This window comes from Narcine bancroftii, chromosome 2 (genome assembly GCF_036971445.1).
Source record: "Narcine bancroftii isolate sNarBan1 chromosome 2, sNarBan1.hap1, whole genome shotgun sequence".
NCBI lineage: Eukaryota > Metazoa > Chordata > Chondrichthyes > Torpediniformes > Narcinidae > Narcine > Narcine bancroftii.
In genome coordinates, this window is record NC_091470.1 from 236,098,498 (window position 1) to 236,120,174 (window position 21,677).

Below are 21,677 nucleotides of genomic sequence, written 5' to 3' on the forward strand. Positions count from 1 at the left end.
GCAGTGTCATGTAATGTATTTCCTCACTGTCACGACTGATTTTTAATGTTGAATACAGTCTATAAATCCATCCTTCTGTTTCTCGTTCAAATGGCAGCAATGTCCAGATTCCCTCTGTGGAAAAAGATACACCTCGGGTTCCTGTTAAATCTCTCCCCTATTCATTTTAAACCTATGTCCTCTGCTAAATGATTCTTCTGCTCTGGGCAAAAGACTCCATGCATTCACTCAAATTTTCCCTTCTCTCTAACTATTCCCGCCCTCCCTCCTATTTGTCTTTCCTGATATCTGTCTACACCTCTCACACTCTGTCCTATTACCATTGGGGCCCTCCCCCTCCTTCTTTATATTTGCAATATCATCCTCTTCCCTTTAGGGTCCAGGCTTGAAACACTAACTGACTACTTCTACCCATGAAAGCTGTCTGACCGGCTGAATTTCTGCAGCAGGGAAGTTTGTTCCACTGTAATTAGTTAAGATTTTTGACATTTTGCAAGGTGACCTTCAACTATTTTCTCAGACTGGATTTCTATCTCGAAGCAGGTGAAGGTAAATAGGATGCTCATGTCTTGGCCTTTGGATTAGTCCAGGCAACTCTCACTGATCTACCCATTATTCTCAGTTGTTGCTCATCACAGCGCAGGAGAAGTCACCCAGGACCTGCAATCACAGAGAATGCCTTCATATAATTTGACATTCTTGAAGAACAGACATCTTGTGCACATCTTGTGCACTGTGACTGCTGCATTGCCGGTTACCCTCACTGCGCCCTACTCCAATGCAGAACCCAGATCTTTCTGTGAATGAAAAGGATTTCCACTCAGGGCATTATGAACCTTGACAAGAATTTTCATCTGTCAACAACATATTTCCTGGGAGCTGCAATGACTCCTTAATCTTTGGAATATGTGGACTGCCTGACATTTTACTTTGATCCAGCCCAGCTAGATGTGTCCACTGTCATGCCTGACTCTTCCATTCAGTCAGTTACTTTTGACAAACATTATCCTAGCTCTTCCTGTAGACTTGAATTGTGTGCACAAAAGAAGGCTTCTAGAGAAGAAGCAGCACTGAACAGATGTATTCTTTCACCACAAAATATCAGATGATTTCCAGCTCTCAATGAGCCCCTCCCCTCGTTTCCATGTAATACAGGAAGTGAAGAGCAAAAAGGGAGAAGAATCCAGAGATATCAATCAACTCCACATGAAACTCATGCTCAACGCAAGCTTTGGCATCTATTGGACTTAATTCATGGTTGTGTTGCGCTCCAGTGAGGTGATCCTTTGTATTTTGTGGCAATAATCAAAGTCGATATCAGACCAAACTCTAGACTGCTGCACCTTTTCCCTTTGAGATATTGATAGTGACTCACCATATGCCACCAATGGCACGGCTTCAGACAAGTGTTCTCAGCCAACTAAATTAACAGTCTGGGATATCTGGCCATAAGGCAAGGGTAAGTGTGGTGCATGAGGGACCAAGGGGACGATGAACATGGGGACGATGAACATGGGGACGATGAACAAGGGGACGATGAACAAGGGGACGATGAACATGGGGACGATGAACAAGGGGACGATGAACAAGGGGACGATAAACAAGGGGACGATGAACAAGGGGACGATGAACATGGGGACGATGAACATGGGGACGATGAACATGGGGACGATGAACATGGGGACGATGAACAAGGGGACGATGAACAAGGGGACGATGAACAAGGGGACGATGAACAAGGGGACGATGAACATGGGGACGATGAACATGGGGACGATGAACAAGGGGACGATGAACAAGGGGACGATGAACATGGGGCTGATGAACATGGGGCTGATGAACAAGGGGATGATGAACAAGGGGATGATGAACAAGGGGATGATGAACAAGGGGACGATGAACAAGGGGACGATGAACAAGGGGACGATGAACATGGGGACGATGAACATGGGGACGATGAACATGGGGACGATGAATATGGGGACAATGAACATGGGGATGATGAACTTTGCTGACTTTCAGTCAGTTTCAACCCACTGTGGTTCCTTTTGTTTCCTCCAAGGGCTATTATTCTCCATTTTCTTTTCCCAGTTTCTAGTTTTAAGTACACCTACATTCCCCAATGACCCCTTTCTCAGAAGATACCCAAGTAGTTTTCCCTGTTCCTACTAACAGTATCAGATCTGTTGGTTTGAGCAGTTGAACAAAGTGGAACAAGTTCTGAATAATTCACAAACCTTGCTCAGCGCATCCCTCAATCCATTGTTATTTAATCCTTTCAAGCCCCCATGCCAATGCCAGCTTTAGTGAATTAACACTAAATCAAAGATTGCTGCCTAAAAACAAAACCTCCTTGTGCTATTCAGGGGTCACAAGGAGGCTGCTTGCTGAAGAACTGTCCCCATCCCTGCAAGAAGGCGAGGCCAGCTGCTTTAGCAGAGGATTAGGAAGATGAAAGGACATATTTGGTCACTGCAGGGGGGTGGGGTAAGGGTCTTTCTTACCTCCAATGAACCTTCACCCTCCTAAAATCTCGACAAGTATTAATGTAGAACCCTCATAGCTTCTTCGTGCAAAATGAAACAGAGGCGATGAACTATGTTTGAAATATGGCCACTGTTAGACAATATTTCTTTCTTTCTTTGGCTTGGCTTCACGGACGAAGATTTATGGAGGGGTATGTCCACGTCTGCTGCAGGCTCGTTGGTGACTGACAAGTCCGATGCGGGACAGACAGGCATGGTTGCAGAGGTTGCAAGGGAAAATTGGTTGGTTGGGGTTGGGTGTTGGGTTTTTCCTCCTTTATCTTTTGTCAGTGAGGTGGGCTCAGTGGTCTTCTTCAAAAAAGGTTGCTACCCGCCAAACTGTGAGGTGCCAAGAAGCACGGTTGGAGGCGATATCAGCCCACTGGCAGTGGTCAACGGGGCAGGCACCAAGAGATTTCTTTAAGCAGTCCTTGTACCTCTTCTTTGGTGCACCTCTGTCTTGGTGGCTAGTGGAGAACTCACCATATAACACGATCTTGGGAAGGCAATGGTCCTCCATTCTGGAGATGTGACCCACCCAGCGCAGTTGGGTCTTCAGCAGCATGGATTCGATGCTTGCAGACTCTGCCAGCTCGAGTACTTCGACAATATAGATAACGCAAAACATGGATAACATGGTGACCAATTAGAGAATAGCAAGCATTCACATACAGCAGGCATAATAATGATTTAATGGTCGGTTGAGGAAAAAATACCATCTAAAACATTGGGATTGGCATTCTTACTCTTTAAAGTTCAGGTGGGCCCAAGTAGGAAGAGGGAAATTGGAACAAAATAATATCTGTGGGAGTTTAATGCAGACGTCAAAGTCTCCATTTTAAGGAAGGAAGTGTGAGAAGATAGCTGGTGGAGATTTATGGAATGGCTAAAAATGGAACCATAAGGAACAAAGCGACATTTATGATTTACCAGAATCCAAAACACAAGGTGTTCACCAATTGCATGGGCAGAGGAAAACTTGGTTCCAAAATTTTCATGGAAAGAGAGGGAGATGGCTCAATCCCATAACATAGAATCATTCCATTGGATAATGTCACTTGGAGACTTTGCGCATCGAATGACTCAAAGACTTGTAGATTCAAACCAAGGCTTTTATTACCAAAAAACTGGAGCGTAATACATCGAGGTCGACCAGTCCAGATTGGCCTGGGTCTGGTTAGGTGTAGCACCTTATGACCTGGCCAGTAGGTGTGGCTACAGCTCTCAGCCAATCATTCGCAGTATATGCAAATATAACAATGGTGATAGGATCCCATACTATCACAGAGACTTGGGCTTGGTTGAACTTAGGACACAGGATGAGCTTGAGGCATGCTGTTTGAAAGCTTGCAATAGTCAAATGGGTGGAAATAGACAATGATAATAGAGAGATGAAGCTAAATAATTTACTTGCTTGTCAAACATGAGGTAAAAACATACTCGTTTAAATTCAGAGTTGCCAGGTAGAGGGATGATGTCACCTGAGAATGCATTTGTGTTCATTTTTTCAGGATGTGGGCATTGCTGACAAACTCAGCATTAATTGATCATTCCTGACTACTTGTTGCAATCCTTCTTGTTCCATGATGGGACAGTTGATGACACTTTCCAACACTGTTGACCTTTGAGAGTCAAATTTCAATCCAGAGAACACTGAGACCTCCAAAATCCTGCAACACCAACATTGTAATACTAATTAAATTGCTATGTTTTCACTGACATTTATACTTTCCGATGTTTGCAGTTGACTGCACTAGAAGTGTTCCATTATTGCCATGCCAGTCAGGTGACCCGCCATTATTTCAAGGCATTTCTGACTTTGATGAATGATCCTTGAGTGATCAAAGCTAGCGCTTGAGCTGCACTTGAAAATGCTTGTGTGAAATCCATCAAACTAGACAGAACAAAACTATAGTAGATCACACTCTTCTACAAGGACATAAACAGCACAGAACAGCGACTTGCTCTTTATCTGGATAGGTTGGATTTTATGACATTATCGAGGAATAAATATGTTTGCTGTATGTTCTATTTATTTTTCTGGGCACTCATGACAAAATGTCATCATGCTGTGTCTTTTAGAGTTTTAACAAATTTTTTGAAGTTTGACTTAATGTTAAGTCCTCAAATGTAATGACATTGATTTCATGTCAACTACATGACAACATATGTTTATAAAGTGAGAATTCACCTCCTTCCATAACAATTGGTTCCCTATTTCCAAATGTTGCTACTCTACCCACTTATATACGAGGAAAGAAGATGGAAAAGCAGGGAACTTCAACACCTCAGAGTTCAATGGCTCATATGCGTACACACTTGTGATGCAAAATAGGCAGGCAGGAAATTCACATTGAAATCCTTCCTTTCATGTGCATCATATCCTGATGCAACTTTTAATCCTGGTTGAAAGCATCTGAATTGATTTCTGGCCAGCCCATGTTTTCAAACCCGACCCTACCTTGAACAAAGTTGAGTCTCTTCTGTCTCTTGTTCCAAAGTCGCAAAGGTCACTGAAATTAAGCACAACTAGTCAAGTCTTGCTTGCTTTGGAATGCTTAAATATTCAGGCAAATATCTTTGTTTCAATTTATTTTTAAACATGGCAGAGAATTGGAAAACAGTATATTGTTTGGAGAGAAAGTAAATTAAGCTGGAAGTGCAAGGAATAAAGTTTGTGAGAGGGTTTTGGAAGACAGAATAAACAAAAAATAGATTTAAAAAAAGGATTTTGGCTATGCTTAATGGCTTGCACCCAAAGGCAACGTGAATAGAGCAGAAGACACACTAAATATTTTTTTCCAGTGCCAAAGCTCAGCTGACAGTGAGATAGTTAATACACAAAGGAGCTGGAGAAACTCAATAGGCTCCATAGTGTCCATAGGAGGGAAAGATCTATAACCAAGATTTCTGGCCTGAGCTCTTTGCGAAAGTATTAGCAAAAAATGTAGGCAGACGCCTGAATAAAAAGGCAAGGGAAGTGGGGGGAGAGGGAAAGAGGTGGATGAGGGCAGGGAAGAAGAAGCACAGGTTAACAGCCAAGAGACCATACATGGACATGGATAGGAGGACAGGAGAAATAGCTAAGAGCTGGAGGAAAGAAGATAGAGGGATAGGGAAAGAGAGAGAAACAAAGCAAGAGCAAAGGAGACAGAGATAGAGAAAAGAAGTAGCTTTTTCAGATGCTGAACATAATAGAACAGAACATTGAGAAGATTTTCAAATTATTCTGATGAACATTTTAAAAGTATATTAGGAAAATAAAGAGAGGTCATGAAAAATAAAGAAAATCCGAAGATTTCTTTTTAAGTACTTGAAGCAAATCCCAATCAGGAAGGTCCAAATCCCAATCAGGAAGAAACAGGTAATTGATTTGTGGCAACAAAGGATGTGGGTCATAACTTTGTGGCTGTCTTTACAAAGTGGGAATGATACTTATGTTATGATAAAAGAGGGAGAAAGTGAAAACTTAGTGGAAGAAGAAGTATTAAAAGATTCAGTGTCTTTGAAAGTTCTTAAATTACTAAACCTGAATGAGATATATCACAGGCTGTAACAATGGCTGTGATGATAATTTTTCAATTTTTTTCCCACTTGCTGTAGTGGTGCCAGGCAATTTCAGGACTGAAAAGCTTGAGCAATTGTTGAAAAAGGATGGTATGGAAAATTGAAAAATCAAAGCCATGGGGCATGAAAAAATGTTTAAAAAAACCTGCATGTTATGTGTACATTATGTGTAAATTTAAAAAAAAACAGAAATGGTTGGCAATACTCAGATGGTCCGAGTATCAGTGGAAAGAAAAATACATAACACTTTAGGTTCTAGAACTTTCTTCTGACAGCGAATTTCATATCTGATATGCTAACCATTTCACTTTCCACACATATTGCCTGCCCAATGTCTCAGTTGTTTTCTATTTTGGTCTAGAGTTCCAGCATTTATTTGGATTTGAAAAATCAGTGCTCCCCGCCACCTCCTCAGTCCACCACTGCCATCACATTCTTCAGTCTGATGCTGCCATCTCCCCCTCCCCCCCACTTCACTGAACCACAAGAGTCATTAAAGTCTTACAGGAAAAATTAAAACAATATGGAGAACTACCGGGATACAAAGTTAACTGGAATAAGAGTGAACTTTTGCCGCTGCCTGAAGCTGATTATTCTTCTTGTAAAGATGTAGCACAGTTTAAATGGACAGATGAAATTAAATTAAATATTTTGGTATTAAAGTAGATAGATATATAATTCACATATATGTTTTTTAAAATACTTACTGTTATTTTCTAAAATTAAAGATGATTTAATTAGATGAAAAGACTTACTGATAACTTTGATATGGAGAGTGAATTGAATTAAAATGAATATATTTCCAACACTTCCATATATTTTTCAATCTATTCCATGTAAAATCCCTAAAACATTTTTTAAAGATTTGAATATAGTAGTTAGGAAGTTTCTATGGAAGGGTAAAATGACAAGAGTACCTATTCAGAAATTTACAACTTGCATATTTTCAAAATTATTATAAAGCTGCTGAGTTAAAATTCTTTAATAGAATGTTTGATTATATTAGTTTGTTGACTTGGGCAGATATAGAATTAAATAGAATTAATGAAAATAGAAGGAATCTATTTGTTTATAAATGGAAGAGTAAATTGCTATGCCATTATAAGTCACCAATATTATTCCATTTGATAGAAATATGGGATAAGATAAATAATGAAATTGGTACTCAAGGTAAAATATCTAGATACAGTCCTTTGTATCAGAATAAACTTTTTCCTTTTATGGTTAATAATTATCTTCTTAAAATTTTGGATCAGAAAGGCATTAAAATAGGAAATGTTATGAATTAAATCAATTTCTTTTGTTTGAAAGAATAAAATAATGATATCAGATACCAACTCATTCCTTTTTTGGTTATTATCAAATTATCTGCAGGGTCTTATCGATTAATTCCAGTGAGGAAAGGATTGTTTAATCCCCAAAAGGTGTCATGTCATTGGCCCTTGCTTTCTCAGGTCTCTCCCTTATTTCTCTATTTAAAATGCCATCTCTCCATCTGTACATAACTTGAGTTTGTCCTATCTCTCTACATCATGAGTTTATCTCTCTCCCTCTATGTCTATCTGTCCTGGTCATTCTTTCTCAGTGAAGATTGCCTCTTGGAATTCTATTTTGTTTTGTTCTTCCTCTTGCTTTCCTGGTCATTCTTTCTTTCTCCACCCAAACCCTCAGGTCACAACTCTCATTGTTCTTGTTCCATGTCTCTCACTTTCTTTCCCGCATCTCTCGCATCTATCTTGGCTGGGTCTCCCTCCAACCTGGATTTGTCCCTCTCTCTCACTATAACATCCCTTTTGTTCATTCTTCTCTTTCCCCATCCTCCCACCTGATTTGGGTCTCTCTAGAAATCTCCCTCTCTCTATCTATTCTAGGTCCCTCTCTCTGTTTCTTGTCCCAAACCTCATTATCCTTATTCTGGATCCCACTTCATCCCATGTATCTCCCTCTCTGATCTTCTCCACTAACCCATCTTACACTATTCAAGGTCTGCTTCCCTTTATCCCAAGTCTCTCTCTTTCTATCTCATATTTCTCTCTACTGGGGTTCCTCACTCTGTCCTGCAGCACACTATCCCAAGTCTCCTCTCTAATCTCTTGTCAATTTATCGTTCTCACTATCCCAGGTCTCTCTTTCTCTCCTGGGTCTCCTTATTACTCAGTACTTTACCTCCCAGGTCTTTTTATATCTCTCTTTCTTGATCCTGGGTCTATCTCCCAGGTTTCTGCGCCACCCTCCACCGCCCCCCACCACACTCTCTCTCACACACACACCCCTAAGGTGTCTCTCTATTTCAACTGTATTCTGAGTCTCTATCTCTCTATCCCATACATGTATCTATCCCACACTTATCTCTCTCCCCCTCTCTATCCAGTGCCTTTCGACCCCTCCCCATAAATGTAATTTCTACTTGAGGGATAATTTTATATAGAATACTGCTATCAATTTGATCCATTCTGTAATTGGCAAGCACAGCTGGGTTAATAGAGGTGGATGAAATGCAGGTGAGACAGGTTATTGGCGCCTCTGGTGTCAAACTTGGGGCCATACGGTCCCCAACCAGATGGTGATATCCCTCTCTGTGTAAGTATCACAAAATTTAGCGGGACTGCGGTGTCCTCACTCATACACATTGGAGTACAGGGGCAGTAGAGAGTACTTGCCGATCATTCCCTCAGCTTGCAGTCTGGCCTCAGCACCATTCCTGATTCACTAATGTCTGTGTGCCAAATGGAACGTTGGGGAGCAGGCAGTGTTTCGACTTAAAATCTAAAAGTTGTTGTGAGAGGAATGTTGCTGTTCTCTCAAATCTTCAATCATATCTCCCTCATTCATGGAGAAGTTGATCCTTTTTTTACAGAGGTGCCGGAGTGGCGCTCTGGTGATCTCCAGCAGCACTGCACCACTGACCTATAGACCAATAGAAGTTCTCGAGAATCTTCGGTGACATACCAAATCTCTTCAAACACCTTTCCGCTGGCAAGCCTTCTTCATGATTGCATTAATGTGGAACCTCAGAGATGTTTGAATTTATAAACCCGCTTCACCTGAGACCTCAATGATGACTGGATCATGTTCTACTGACTTCCCCCAGAAGTCCACATTTATCTCCTGTCTGTTGTCTTCCCAATGCCACCACTGCCTGCCTCTTCCCCCTCTCCAGTACAGATCCATGCTCAATGCTCAAGACCTGGTCCCTGTTGTCATCTTCTGTCAGGTCAACCTGGTAGTATGATAAACTGGTTGCTGAGGAATATGGCGACAGAGGTATTCTGTACATACTCCCTGTGGTTTCAATCAATCAAGGTTCAGCTCCAGTTCCTTAACATTGGGGAGGCTCAGAGTCTCCAAGGGACACCACATCTGACACTCCACACAGAGTACTAACCCTACAGTCATAATACCTAATTTATTAACACTAATGTGTTGAACAATATGCTCACTCACCATAACCTTCACATCTTGCCTGCTGAGCCAAAGCCTTATTAATCTGACCACTCTGCCTCAGACCACTCTGCTACATGGTTCCTCACTTTTAGTGTTTATAATGTGTCACCTCCTCACACTTCTGCCAATCAACTGTCTGCTTGCACCAACTGACTTCTAAATATTTTCTGGCTGTTTGAAATGGGTCACCTGCACACACCTCCACCAATCCACTTAACTAATGACCTATCACGGATACACAACATTTCCTCACTTGCCAGGAAGGCACAATAGCGACTGCACTTCCTGAGAAGATTGAAGCAGCCAAGGCTACTGGTCACCATCATGTGAACCTTCTACAGGAGCTCTGTCCTGAGTATCCTGGGCGGCTGTATCGCAGTGTGATACAGTTGCTGCAGAGAAATGGATCAGAGGTCAACCTACAGGACCTTAAGAGTGGCAGAGAGGATCACTGGAGTCTCCCTTCCCACCAATTGATGTGATCAACTGGGATTGTTGTCTAAAGAGGGCACACAAAATTGTTAAGGTCCCCTTCAACCCTGCACACAACATCTTTCAGCTTCTCCCATTGGGAAAGAGATACAAGTGTATCAAAGGCAGCCTCAACAGGTTGAGGACCAGCTTCTTTCCATGGGCAGTGAGCACCAATGGAACTGATCACACTAACTATACAAAACTCTCATACAAAGCAATATTTATTTATACATATGAATTCTTGTCCTGCATACAGTGTGTACTATTTGTATGTTTGTTTAGTCTGGTTGTGTGTCTGCATGTTTTGCATCAAGAACTAGTGAATGCAGTTTCATCGGGTTACTCCATAACCTCTTTCTTTATAATTGACTTGAACATCTTCCCACTGACATCAGGCCAACCAGCCTATAGTTTCTTTCCTGCTGCCCTCCCTTCTTAAATAGTGGGGTGACATTTGTGATTTTCCAGTCCTGCGGGACCATGCTAGAATCTATTAATTACCAATTCCTCCACAATCTCTATCACTACCTCTTTCAGGACCCAAAGGTGCAATCCATCTGCTCCAGAAGACTGATCATTCAGCTTTTTGACCACCTTCTCCCTCGAAATAATAAATACTTTCCTTTCTTGATACCCTTTCTTGATACATTTCGACATCTGCACACTTCTCATGTCTTCCACAGTGAAGGCTGAGGCAAAATACTCATTTAGTTCCTCGGCTGTCTCCTTGCTCCCATTATTATTTCTCCATCATCATTTTCTAGTGGCCCAATATTTACTTTCACCTCCCTTTTATTCTTTATAAACTTGAGAAACTTTTTATATTCTCTTTGATATTATTTGCTAGCCAACCTTCCTATTTCATCTTTTCCCTCCTTACTTTTTTTAGTTACTTTCAGTAAGTTTTTAAAATTTCCCAATCCTCTGTCTCCCCACAAATTTTTGTTTCCTTGTGTTCCCTCTCTTTTGCTTTCACATTGGCTTTGGTTTCCTGAGTCAACCATCGTGGTGACAATTTTCCATTTAACTATTTCCACTTTTTTGGCATGTATTCATGCTGCGTCTTCCTCAAGACTTGCAGAAACTCCATCCATTGTTGCTCTGCCATCCTCCCTACTAGCACCTCCTATCAATCTACTTTGGCCAGTTCCTCTCTCATGCCACTGTAATTCCTTATACACCACTGATAGAGCGACACATCTGATTTTATTTTTTGCTTGTTTAATCTCAAATTGAACTCAGTCATATTGTTCATCACAATAAACCTGATTTTTCACTGACTTTGAAAGTGAGGTTATTATCCTGACATCATGCCACAGATTCTCAATCTCCTTCCTTGTTATTGTTTGTGATCTTGCCTACAATGGTGGTGTCATCTGAAACAGGCCCACCGACTCCACAATCAGCATCAAGCACCCATCTTTACAAATTCTACTCTGACCTTTTTTTTGCCTCGTATTGCCATCAACCTGACTTTCGGAAAGGAGGTGCAGCAATCGGAAAATGTCTTTACCTGGCTGTGGGCCTGACCAGCTTCCTGTCCATCCTGCTGTGTTACAGGGCCAAATAGAATATATTTGTGATCACGAAAATTAATTTTATTCTCTGAAACCAGAAATGTCATTTGATCAGTGGAATTTTCTAACAGCACCTAAATATTGCTCAACGGAGGAAATAAATTCTGCAGCAGTACCTATGAAATTGTCTTTATCTGTTGTTTGTTTAACAAATGTTTAAAGAAGCATGCAATTGAATACTGGTTCTCTGCAAAAACCACTTCTAATCCAGTAACCAAGCTTTGTCTACTTATTAAAATATTCTAAATTGAAACCTTGTGAAATTACATGTCATTAGTGGATTAATAAGTCTTAGAGTTTAAGTGTCTTTCCTGAATTTAATAGATCAGGAGCAATGCTTATCCTTTGCTAAACCATTTTATAAACAATTCACTTATTAAAATGCAAATATGCCTAATGTGCAGACAATCCCATTGGTTTCATGTTTGTTGTGATTTACTGTAATGCTCAAGAAGCTGGAACAAGCCAGCCACATGGGAGCTGTTCAGATCCCGCCCTGCCTGTAAGGAGTTCAGTACATTCTCCCTGCTGCCTGCGTAGGTTTCCCCCGGGGCCTCCGGTTTACCACCCACCATTCGAGACGTACCAGTGGTGTAGGTTGATTGGGTGTAAATTGGGTGGCACGGACTCGTGGGCTGAAATGTCCTGCTCAGGTGCTGCATGTTTTAAAAAAATGATGTTGAAACCTGGCAGAATCAGGTTTATTATCATGAGTATGTTTGTTTGGGAATTTGTTGATTTCAGCAGAACAAGATGCAAAAATCACTTAAATTAAAATGATACAAATACAAGATATTTTTAAAAATAATTAAGTCATGCACAAAAGGAAAAACAAAGTAAGATAGTGTCTTTCGGTTCATTGACCAGTCAGAAATCTGATGATGGAGGGGAAGAAGCTGTACTGTACTCCAGGAAGAGTCCTGTCGTATGTGAGGTGCACCAGTGTGGAGAATGCAAAACATATTGGTGTGACACCAATCTTTATTGATATAAAGTCTCATATACTTATTGGTTAAGATCATGGCCAACGGGGGCGTGGCCTAATGGCATAGGTTGGAGACATGGAAATATGCCTCTCTTGGCAGAATTAATTAAAACCTGAATTGACCAAACTTTTAAAAAATAATTATGATTTTGTGACTTGTTTTGAACTTAACTACAGTGGCAAAAAAGAAATCAAAGGCTCAAGCTGCAAAGAAAAAGATTATTAAAGAGGTCAGTATGATTGAAGAAACGTGGCCTACCTTAATGATGGAGCCTTCGGACTTGCCTCCTCCCCCTCCAAGACTGACTCGGTCGAAATCAATGTGACTCCAGCGTCGCTTCTCCGGGCGGCTGGTGAAAATGGTGCTGGAGTTCAAAAGAGGATTGTTGAATTCCAAACGTTGCCAGAACAAATGGTCATGTGCGAAATTGGAAAAAAAAATAGAGGTTTTATAAAAACATTAGCTGAAAAATAAATCTGAAAGAAAAAAGGGAGGTTTAGTAAATAAGAAATTATTTTATAATTTGACGCAAACTTACAGAACACAGAAATTAATTGAGAAAACTTGACAGAAGTATGAATTGGGAGTAATAGCGCATAAGGTTTTGGCTTGGCAATTGAAGATGGAACAGACTTCAAGGACTATTAATGCTATTAAAGGAAATTCAAAAATTACATGTCTCAAGATATAAATGATTCTTTTAAAGATTTTATAATAATTTATATATACAGGTAAACAATCCTTTATTCGGACATCTAAAATCCAGAAAGCTCTAAAAACCGGCATTTTTTTCCCGGTGCTGGTACAGCAGAGAGAGAGAGAGAGAGAGACAGCAGTGCAACTAGGTTGGGCAGGGGGGAAGAGAGAGAGACAGAAGTGTGACTTGGGTGGGTGGGGGGAGGAGAGAGAGACAGCAGCGCGACTTTGGCGGGCAGTGGGGGAGAGAGACAGCAGTGTGACTCGGGCGGGTGAGGGGGAAGAGAGACAGCAGTGCAACTCGGACGGGGGTGGATACGGCAGCACAATTCGGGTGGGCTTAAATCTGGAGTAGCTGGCTTTTGTTCTGAAATCCAGAAAAATCCCAAATTTGCAACACATTGTCCCCCATGGTTTCCGGATAAACAATTGTGTAACTGTATCTCAGTCTAATAATGATGAAGTTAAGATTAATAACTTTCTATCTGAAATTTATCTTTCTTCTTTAAATTGTCAAGATTGGAAAGATTTAGATTCCCTGTTTACAGTTTACAAAGTGGTAAATCTCCAGTGGAGGATGGTTTTCCATTAAATTTTATAATTTAAAGATTTCATAATACCTCCCATAATGGAGGTATTGAACCAAGCAATGGAAACCAATTCTTCAATGGAGTCTTTTTAAAATGCAATTATTACTGTTATACCAAAGAAGGATAGGGATTTATTAAAAAATGAATTTTATAGACCATTATCATTGTTAAATATTGATTATAAAATTATAGAAATTTTTTTAGTAAATAGATTATCTAAGTATTTACCAAATTTAATTCATACGGATTGATCTGGTTTTGTTAAAACGAATGACATTCTGCAGACAATATTGCTAAATTAATTAGCTTAATACATATGTCTCAGAAGAAATTATATTTGGCATTGGTTTTGTCTTTAGATGCTGAAAAGTCTTTTGATAGATTAGAATGGAGTTATTTATTAAACATTTTAGAAAAATTTGGATTTGGATCAGTATTTGTTAATTGGATTAAAATTTTATATAAAAACCCCTCTGTTAAAGTTATGACTAATGGACATGTTCCTTTTGCTTTTCCATTAACTAGATCAACTAGACAAGGAAGTCCATTATCTCCAGCTATATTTGTTTTAGCACAATTAGTAAGGAAAGCTATTAAAATTAAAGGAATTAAAGGTAGCAATGAGGAATTTAAGATTAATTTATTTGCTGATGATGTTTTGATTTATATTACAGATCTTACGAATTCTTTGCATTCATTGTGCATGAGATTGAAAGAATATGGTGAAATATCAGGTTATAAAATTAATTGGGATAAAAGTGGAATTATGCCATTGGTTGAGGTGGATTATGATCAATGTAAACATATTGCCCAATTTAGATGGTCAGACAATGGAATTAAATATTTAGGGATTAAAACTAATAAAAATTTGGGTAATTTTTATAAGTTGAATTATTTACCATTATTTCATAAAATTAAAGATGACTTAAATAGATGGAATGATTTACTTATAACTCTAATAAGTTGAGTAAATTTTATTAAAATGAATATTTTTCAATCTATTCCTAGTGGTATGCCTCAGAAATTTTTAAAATTCAATTATTAGGAAATTTTTATGGAAAAGGAAGATGGCTAGAGTTTGTCTGGAAAAATCAACTTGGAAGTTTGAATGAGAAGGTTTACAACTTCCTCATTTTGAGAACTATTATAAAGCTGCTCAATTGAAGTTCATTAATAGAATGTTTGATTTAGACAAATCTTCAACTTAGGCTAAAATAGAATAAAGTAAAATAGATTAAAAATATATGCAAGAATTTATTTTTAAATGGAATTCAATATTATTAATTGGAGCTAAAGATCTACCTATATTGAAACATTTAATTGAATTATGGAATAAAATAGATGGGAAAGGTTTTATTTTGTGTAAAATGCCTTTATAGCAAAATAAACTTTTCATTTTGACTATCAATAATCAGTTTTTAAGGATTTGGAATCAAATGGGGATTAAAACAGTAGAAGATTGTTTTGAAGCTGATAAATTTATTACCTTTCTATGAATGAAGGAAATGTTTTATGTTCCGAGTAATACTGTTTTTTTTACTACCAGGTAAGCCTTTTAAAATGATAAATTAGGTCAAATTTTAAGATTACCTAAACAGAGTGAATTAGAAATATTGATTACTAAAGGGGATATAAATAAATTCATGTCAGAAATGTATAAATTACTTAGAAGAAAAGCACCTAAATTAGGTATTCATAAATCAAGATTGAGATAGAAAACTGATTTAGATACAAAGGTAGATGAGAAATATTGGAGACAGTTATGTAAAGATTCTTCTTTGGCTTGGCTTCGCGGACGATGATTTATGGAGGGGGTAAATGTCCACGTCAGCTGCAGCTCGTTTGTGGCTGACAAGTCCGATGCGGGACAGGCAGACACGGTTGCAGCGGTTGCAGGGGAAAATTGGTTGGTTGGGGTTGGGTGTTGGGTTTTTCCTCCTTTGCCTTTTGTCAGTGAGATAATATGACAAAAATTATTAATGTAAGATATAGATTGGTACAATATGATTTTCTACATCAATTATATTTAATTCCTCAAAAATTAAAAAAGATTTAATTAAACATTATCAGATTTATGTTTTAGATGTGGCCAAGTGGTTCAATTTTCATTCTATTGAGCATGTACTTAGGTTATACCATTTTGGATACAGGTGAAAATATATTTTGAAAAAATATTAAAGGTAAACCTCCCGCTTGATCCAATGTTATTTCTACTGGGTAATATTAAAATAGTTAGTCTTAAATTAAGGTTAACTATGTATCAAATTGAAATTTTATGATTAGCTTTAGCTATTTCTAGGAAGTACTTAGCCATTACTTGGAAATCAGATATAGATTTAGGAATGCAAAGATGGCATACTGAGTTATGATCTTGTATTCCAATTGAAAAAAAAACATAGATTATGTAATAAATATCATTTCTTTTTTTAATATATGGAGCCTATATTTACAGTATGTTGGTTTGAAGATTTGGAACTTTCAATAACTCATCCCGATGGTGATTTTTAGCTCCACAGTCATTAATTTGAAGTTATGTATGTATATTTCACAATCTCCTTCTTTCACAGTCTTTCCTTTTTTAGGGGTTAGGGGTAATACAGTAGGGGAGGGATATAGGGATTAAGGATATATATATACATATATATATATATATGCACATACCACATGAATTTTTAATATATATATACATATAATTCATTATTAATTATTAATAATTGTATTTGTGGTTTAAATTTTGTAGATAAAATATATTTAAAAAATCATGGCCTACACAGCATCATATATAAATGTTAGAGAGAGGTCATTGAGAACAGGTCATTATTTAAGAAGAGTTCTCCTCCATCTGAGATTGCCGGAGTCAAAGGCTTTTGTGAAGTCAAATAAGGCTATGTGGATAACAGGGTAAGGCAGAATTGGGAGAGATGGGCAGGTGAGGGATAGGTGGAAGTAGACAAGGGAGAAGAAAAGGGAGGCTAGATAGACCCAGGTGGTGGGAAGGTGAAGACAGAGAGAGAGATAAAAAATGATAAGGAAGAACACAAACTTAACCACTGCTATAATTTAAAACGTAAGGAAGGTGATAATGGAAACCATGAGAAGTGAGTTGAAGGCAGCTTGAACGAGTCATGGGATGGACTAAAATTGTAAAATCCAATGTCCATATCCTTGGATTGTAGACATTCATGGCAGAATATGATGCGTTCTTCTGTTAGATTGTGTTGGACCTCATGCTGGCGGTGAAAAAGTACAAGGGTGGTCGGGTTGGTGCGAGAATTAGAAATATTAACATTTTGAGTGCTGATTGATGTTAAAATGTTGTCATCAAAGTCATTAATTTTATGCTTTTAAATTTAGCACCATAAAATGGTTGATTAAATATCATATACAAAAGAACTTTGTAATCAGTGCAGTAAATGGTTCTTATCTCTGGTGATTTCATTTAATTTTGAACAACTAATAGGATCTCTCCTTAACAAAAAGTAAGATACTGAAAAATGCCGTGAGGAGTAATAAAATTGACAAGACCAGTCCCTGGAATAATTTGATGAAAAACTTGATAAGGTGGAATCAGAGTCTATAACAGGATCTGGATGACAACCAGTGACAACATCTGCATTACATAAGAACCCAAAAATAAGCATCTTCAATCAAAGAAAAGCCAGAATACCCTTTCTGACTCCACTCGTACCGTCAGAGGTGGCTTTGCTGTACATAACATTGAGCAGATCATTATTAACCAAAAATCAGACTCAATAACCTACATCAATATCCCCTCTGACCTTCCCCTCTCTGAGACAGTGTTCAGTCCTCATTCTCCTCTGCCCACACCTCAATGAGCTCTGCACACTCCATGATGCTGAACTCTTCTTCCGTTGCCTCTTTCTCCAGGCTTAATTCCATGACCATGAATCTCCAGCCGCCAACCAAGACCCTTTCTCCAATTTCAAGCCTCTTCCTCCTCCTGGACACTCATCCTGGCTAGCTGCCCATTCCTGGCCTTTTTATTTCTAACTGCTGCAGAGGCATCAACCATCTCAACTTCACCATCCCCCTCTCGTTTTCCAATCTCACCTCCTCTGAATGCTCTCCCTTCAATAACAATAAATAACAATCTCAACTTTACCATAAACCTGCACTCAAGGGCGGTGCTCTTGTGGTTTGGTGCACTGAACTCTACCTTGCCGAGGCTTGCTCTCAGCCACCTCCTCCTATCGATCACTCCCACAAGACCCCACCAGTACACATCAAACCACCATCTCCAACACACCTCTGACCTCTTCATCTCTGTTCACATCCCTACCACGGTTGCCAAACTCATTATCTCCCACCCACTGACTGCCTAGTTCTACTTTCAACCCAAGATGCACAAAACCAACCATCCGCATAGCCCCATTGTTTCTGCCTGCTCTTACCCCACCAAAGTAGTTTCATCTTACCTTGACTCTATCTTTTTCTCTCCTGGTCCAATCCCTTCCCACTTACACCTGCGACACCTCACATTCCCTCTATCTCCTCAATGACTTCAGATTCCCCAAACCAGACTGTCTCATCTTCACAATGGATCTCCAATCCCTTTATATTCTATCCCCTGCACTGAAGATCTGAAACCACTTTGCTTCTTCCTGGATCAAAGACCTGATCAGTCAACCTCTATCACCACCCTCCTCCACGTGGCAGAACTTGACCTAAATAACTTCTTTAACTCATCTCACGTCCTCTAAATCAAAAGAGTAGCCATGGGTACCCACATGGGTCCCAGCAACACCTGCCAGTTTGTGGGTTTATTGAACCAATCCATGCTACAAATCTACACAGCCAAGACCCCCTTTATCTCTTCTTCCGGGGCTGCCTCATGCACCCATGATGAGCTTGTCAACTTCATCCACTTTGCTGAAAACTTTCACCCTGATCTCAAACTCACCTGGTTCATCTCTGAAACACCTTCCCCTTTTTGGATCTCTCTGACTCCATCTCGGGAGACAAGCTTTCAATTGGCATATACTACAAACCCTCTAACTCCCATGATTACACTTCCTTACATCCTGTCCCTTCAAGAATTCCATCCCCTTCTCTCAATTTCTCCATCTCTGCTGAATCTATTCCCAATATGAGGTCTTCCAGTCCAGATCTTCCAAAATGTCTGCCATAAATGTGATTTCCCCTCCACTACCATCAACTCAGTCCTCACCTGCATCTCCTCCATTTCCCTCTCACCTACCATGGCCCCTCTGATCTCATATTCAACAAACATAGAATCCCCTTATCCTCACCTACCACCCCATGAGCCTCCATATCCAACACAATATCTTCCAGAATTTCCCGCACTTATTACAGGATCCCACCACCAGACACCTTTTCTCTTCTCCACCATACTTGACCTTCTGTAGGAAATGATTCCCTCGTGCACTCCCCACTTATTGAACCCCCCGGCACCTTCCCCAGTGGCAGCAGGAGATGCAACCTTGTGCCCACACCCTACCTCACCACAGTTGGGGCTCAAAACACACCTTTAAAATTAATCCACACTTCAATTGTATATCCACAGGACTGATCTACTGCATCTTTGTGGCCTTTTGTACTTCAGGGAGGCTGGTCACAGATTGGGAGATTGCTTCACTTAGCACCTCCACTCCATCCCAGTAGCCAACCATTTCATTTCTGAGCCATTTTCCCATATGTATCTGTTCATGGCCTTATGTTCTATCCCTCCCTGACCACCCACAGATTGGAGGAACAACAACTTATTTTATGTCCGGGCACACTCTAGCCAAATGGCATTAACATGGACTTTTCAATTTTCTGCTAACCAGCTCGCCTTTTCTTTCCCCTCTGAAATAATATGGTTGTATGTACAGGCTGGCCTGCCCTCCTGATGACATTCTCTCCTAGACTCCTCCCTGGACTCCTCCCATGTGACCCAGGCCATAAAGTTCGTATCCCCTCTTCTTCTCCTCATTTCCCTAGCCTTAACACGAGCCAGCAGTCTCTAGTGTAATAAAGCCTATTGTTCCCCTCAGTCATTTTCTGTGTATTATTGGGGCAACTGGTAGTGCCCAACAATTTATTACACCAGAGATTGCTGGCCCGGGTTAAGGCTCAGGAAAATCTCTACCAAAAGTATCACCTCATTAAGGCCACATGCTCCTTCGAATGACTCATTGTCGATTTCAAGGGCCACCTTCCAACCTCCAATGGGTACCCCTTTGCTATTCACTGCCCAGATATGACCTCGATGATGGTTATCAAGGCGCTGCGTAGCATCTTCACCCTGTTCGGGTACCTCAACTACATTCACAGTGACTGGGAATCTTCGTTCATGAGTGAGGAGCTGCAACAGTACTTCCTAGCCAGAGGTTTAGCCACCAGTAAGACCACCAGCTATAACCCCAGGGGTAATGGCCAGGTGGAAAGAGAGAACGCCACCGTCTGGAAGGCAGTGCTCCTGAGCCTCAGGTCTAAGAACATGCCCATATCCCGCTGGCAGGACATTTTGCCCGAGGCTCTACACGCCATTCGGTCATTGCTATGCACCGCCACTAACACCACCCCACGTGAACGCCTCTTTGCTTTCCCTAGGAGATCGGTGAATGGTTCATCCATCCCTTCATGGTTGGCAACTCCAGGGCCATTCATGCTACAGAAGCATGTCAACGGCCATAAGACGGACCCACTGGTGGAAGCGGTGCACCTCATTCACGCCAACCCCCAATTCACGTTCGTGAGGTACCCTGATGGCCACGAGGACACTGTACAAATCTGAGACCTGGCGAGTGCCAGAGACCCCGAGATGACTCTGCTGGCCATGGACCAGACTGCAGATCTGTTCGCACTGCACAGGAGCACAGTCCTGGAGTCCGAGCCGCCTGTCTCTCCATCAGACCTCCAGGAACCGACCCTCAGTGTTGCAGCGGACCACTCACTCCCTCAGGAGATCCCCGCCAGCACTCTGTCCCCAGCGGCCCCCATCCCAAATTCTCCCATGGCGGCTCCCCACTCCGGAGGAGCAGCATTCAGACACACCGGCCCCTCAGCAGTCCGGCAGAAGGAGAAGGTCGCCTGCATGACTAAACCTCTAGTTTGAAGGAGCCCTCTCCCCACCCCCCCCATGTTTTTTTCTTCTCATGTTTGTTATTGGTGGTTTCTATTTAAAAAGAGGGGTGTGAATGTAATAATATGGTTATATGTACAGGCTTGCCCGCCCTCCTGATGACATCCTCTCCTAGACTCTTCCCTGGACTCCTCCCATGTGACCCAGGCCATAAAGGTCGAGCCCCCTCTTCCTCTCCTCATTTCCCTAGCCTTAACCCAGGCCAGCAATCTCTAGTGTATTGTTCCCCTCATTCATTGTCTGTGCATTATTGGGGCAACTGGTAGGGCCCAACACCCTCCCCCTTTCTAGTCTTTCCTGTTCTCCCCTCCCTTCCTTCTCCATCCACCCAGCCTCCCCCTCATTTCTGCTGTTCCCTCCCTCCATTCATCCACCTATTATCTCCTGCCTTTGCCATTCCCCACTACCCTTTTGTTCGGATGCCTGCAGACACTCTAACATAGCTTGATGAAGGGCTCAAGCCCAAAATGTTGGTTATGTATTTTTACCTCATAAAGGACACTGTTTGACTTGCTGAATTTCTCCAGCTTTTTGTGTTTTTACTTAACAATTAAAATTATTTCTCTGAGGGCCTGGATGAGGCTGGGTATTTTATAACAAATAGCTCTTCTCCTGAACCTGCCAAATTTCTCTTCGACTGACTAGCTAAGAATGCCATGAAATAATGAGAAAATAGCGAGATGAGTAAAGAGACAAGATCTTTGGCGACT

At 40.6% G+C, this 21,677-nt stretch overlaps 1 protein-coding gene and 1 long non-coding RNA gene across 5 annotated transcripts in view; one reads left to right on the forward strand and one right to left on the reverse strand.

The window, feature by feature from the left end:
- Positions 1–1,472: 1,472 nt before the first annotated feature.
- On the forward strand, positions 1,473–2,015 carry LOC138753095 (putative eggshell protein). Its single transcript, XM_069915684.1, has one exon. The coding sequence runs from the start codon at positions 1,473–1,475 to the stop codon at positions 2,013–2,015; it is 543 nt and encodes a 180-aa protein (XP_069771785.1).
- Positions 2,016–3,702: 1,687 nt separating this feature from the next.
- LOC138752633 (uncharacterized) overlaps positions 3,703–21,677 on the reverse strand; it is a 45,965-nt gene continuing 27,990 nt past the window's right edge. For 3 of the 4 annotated variants that reach the window (XR_011350789.1, XR_011350790.1, XR_011350791.1), the window contains exons 2-3: positions 12,832–13,049; positions 4,897–5,038 (exon numbers count right to left, since the gene is read on the reverse strand). This is a non-coding gene — a long non-coding RNA (uncharacterized lncRNA). Of the gene's footprint in view, positions 4,196–4,896; positions 5,039–12,831; positions 13,050–21,677 lie in introns of those variants that run through there. The other variant, XR_011350792.1, reaches the window with a different exon arrangement.

Excerpts from the sequence above, each read along its gene's own strand:
- LOC138753095 (XM_069915684.1), top strand. The coding sequence starts at position 1,473 with ATGAGGGACCAAGGGGACGATGAACATGGGGACGATGAACATGGGGAC.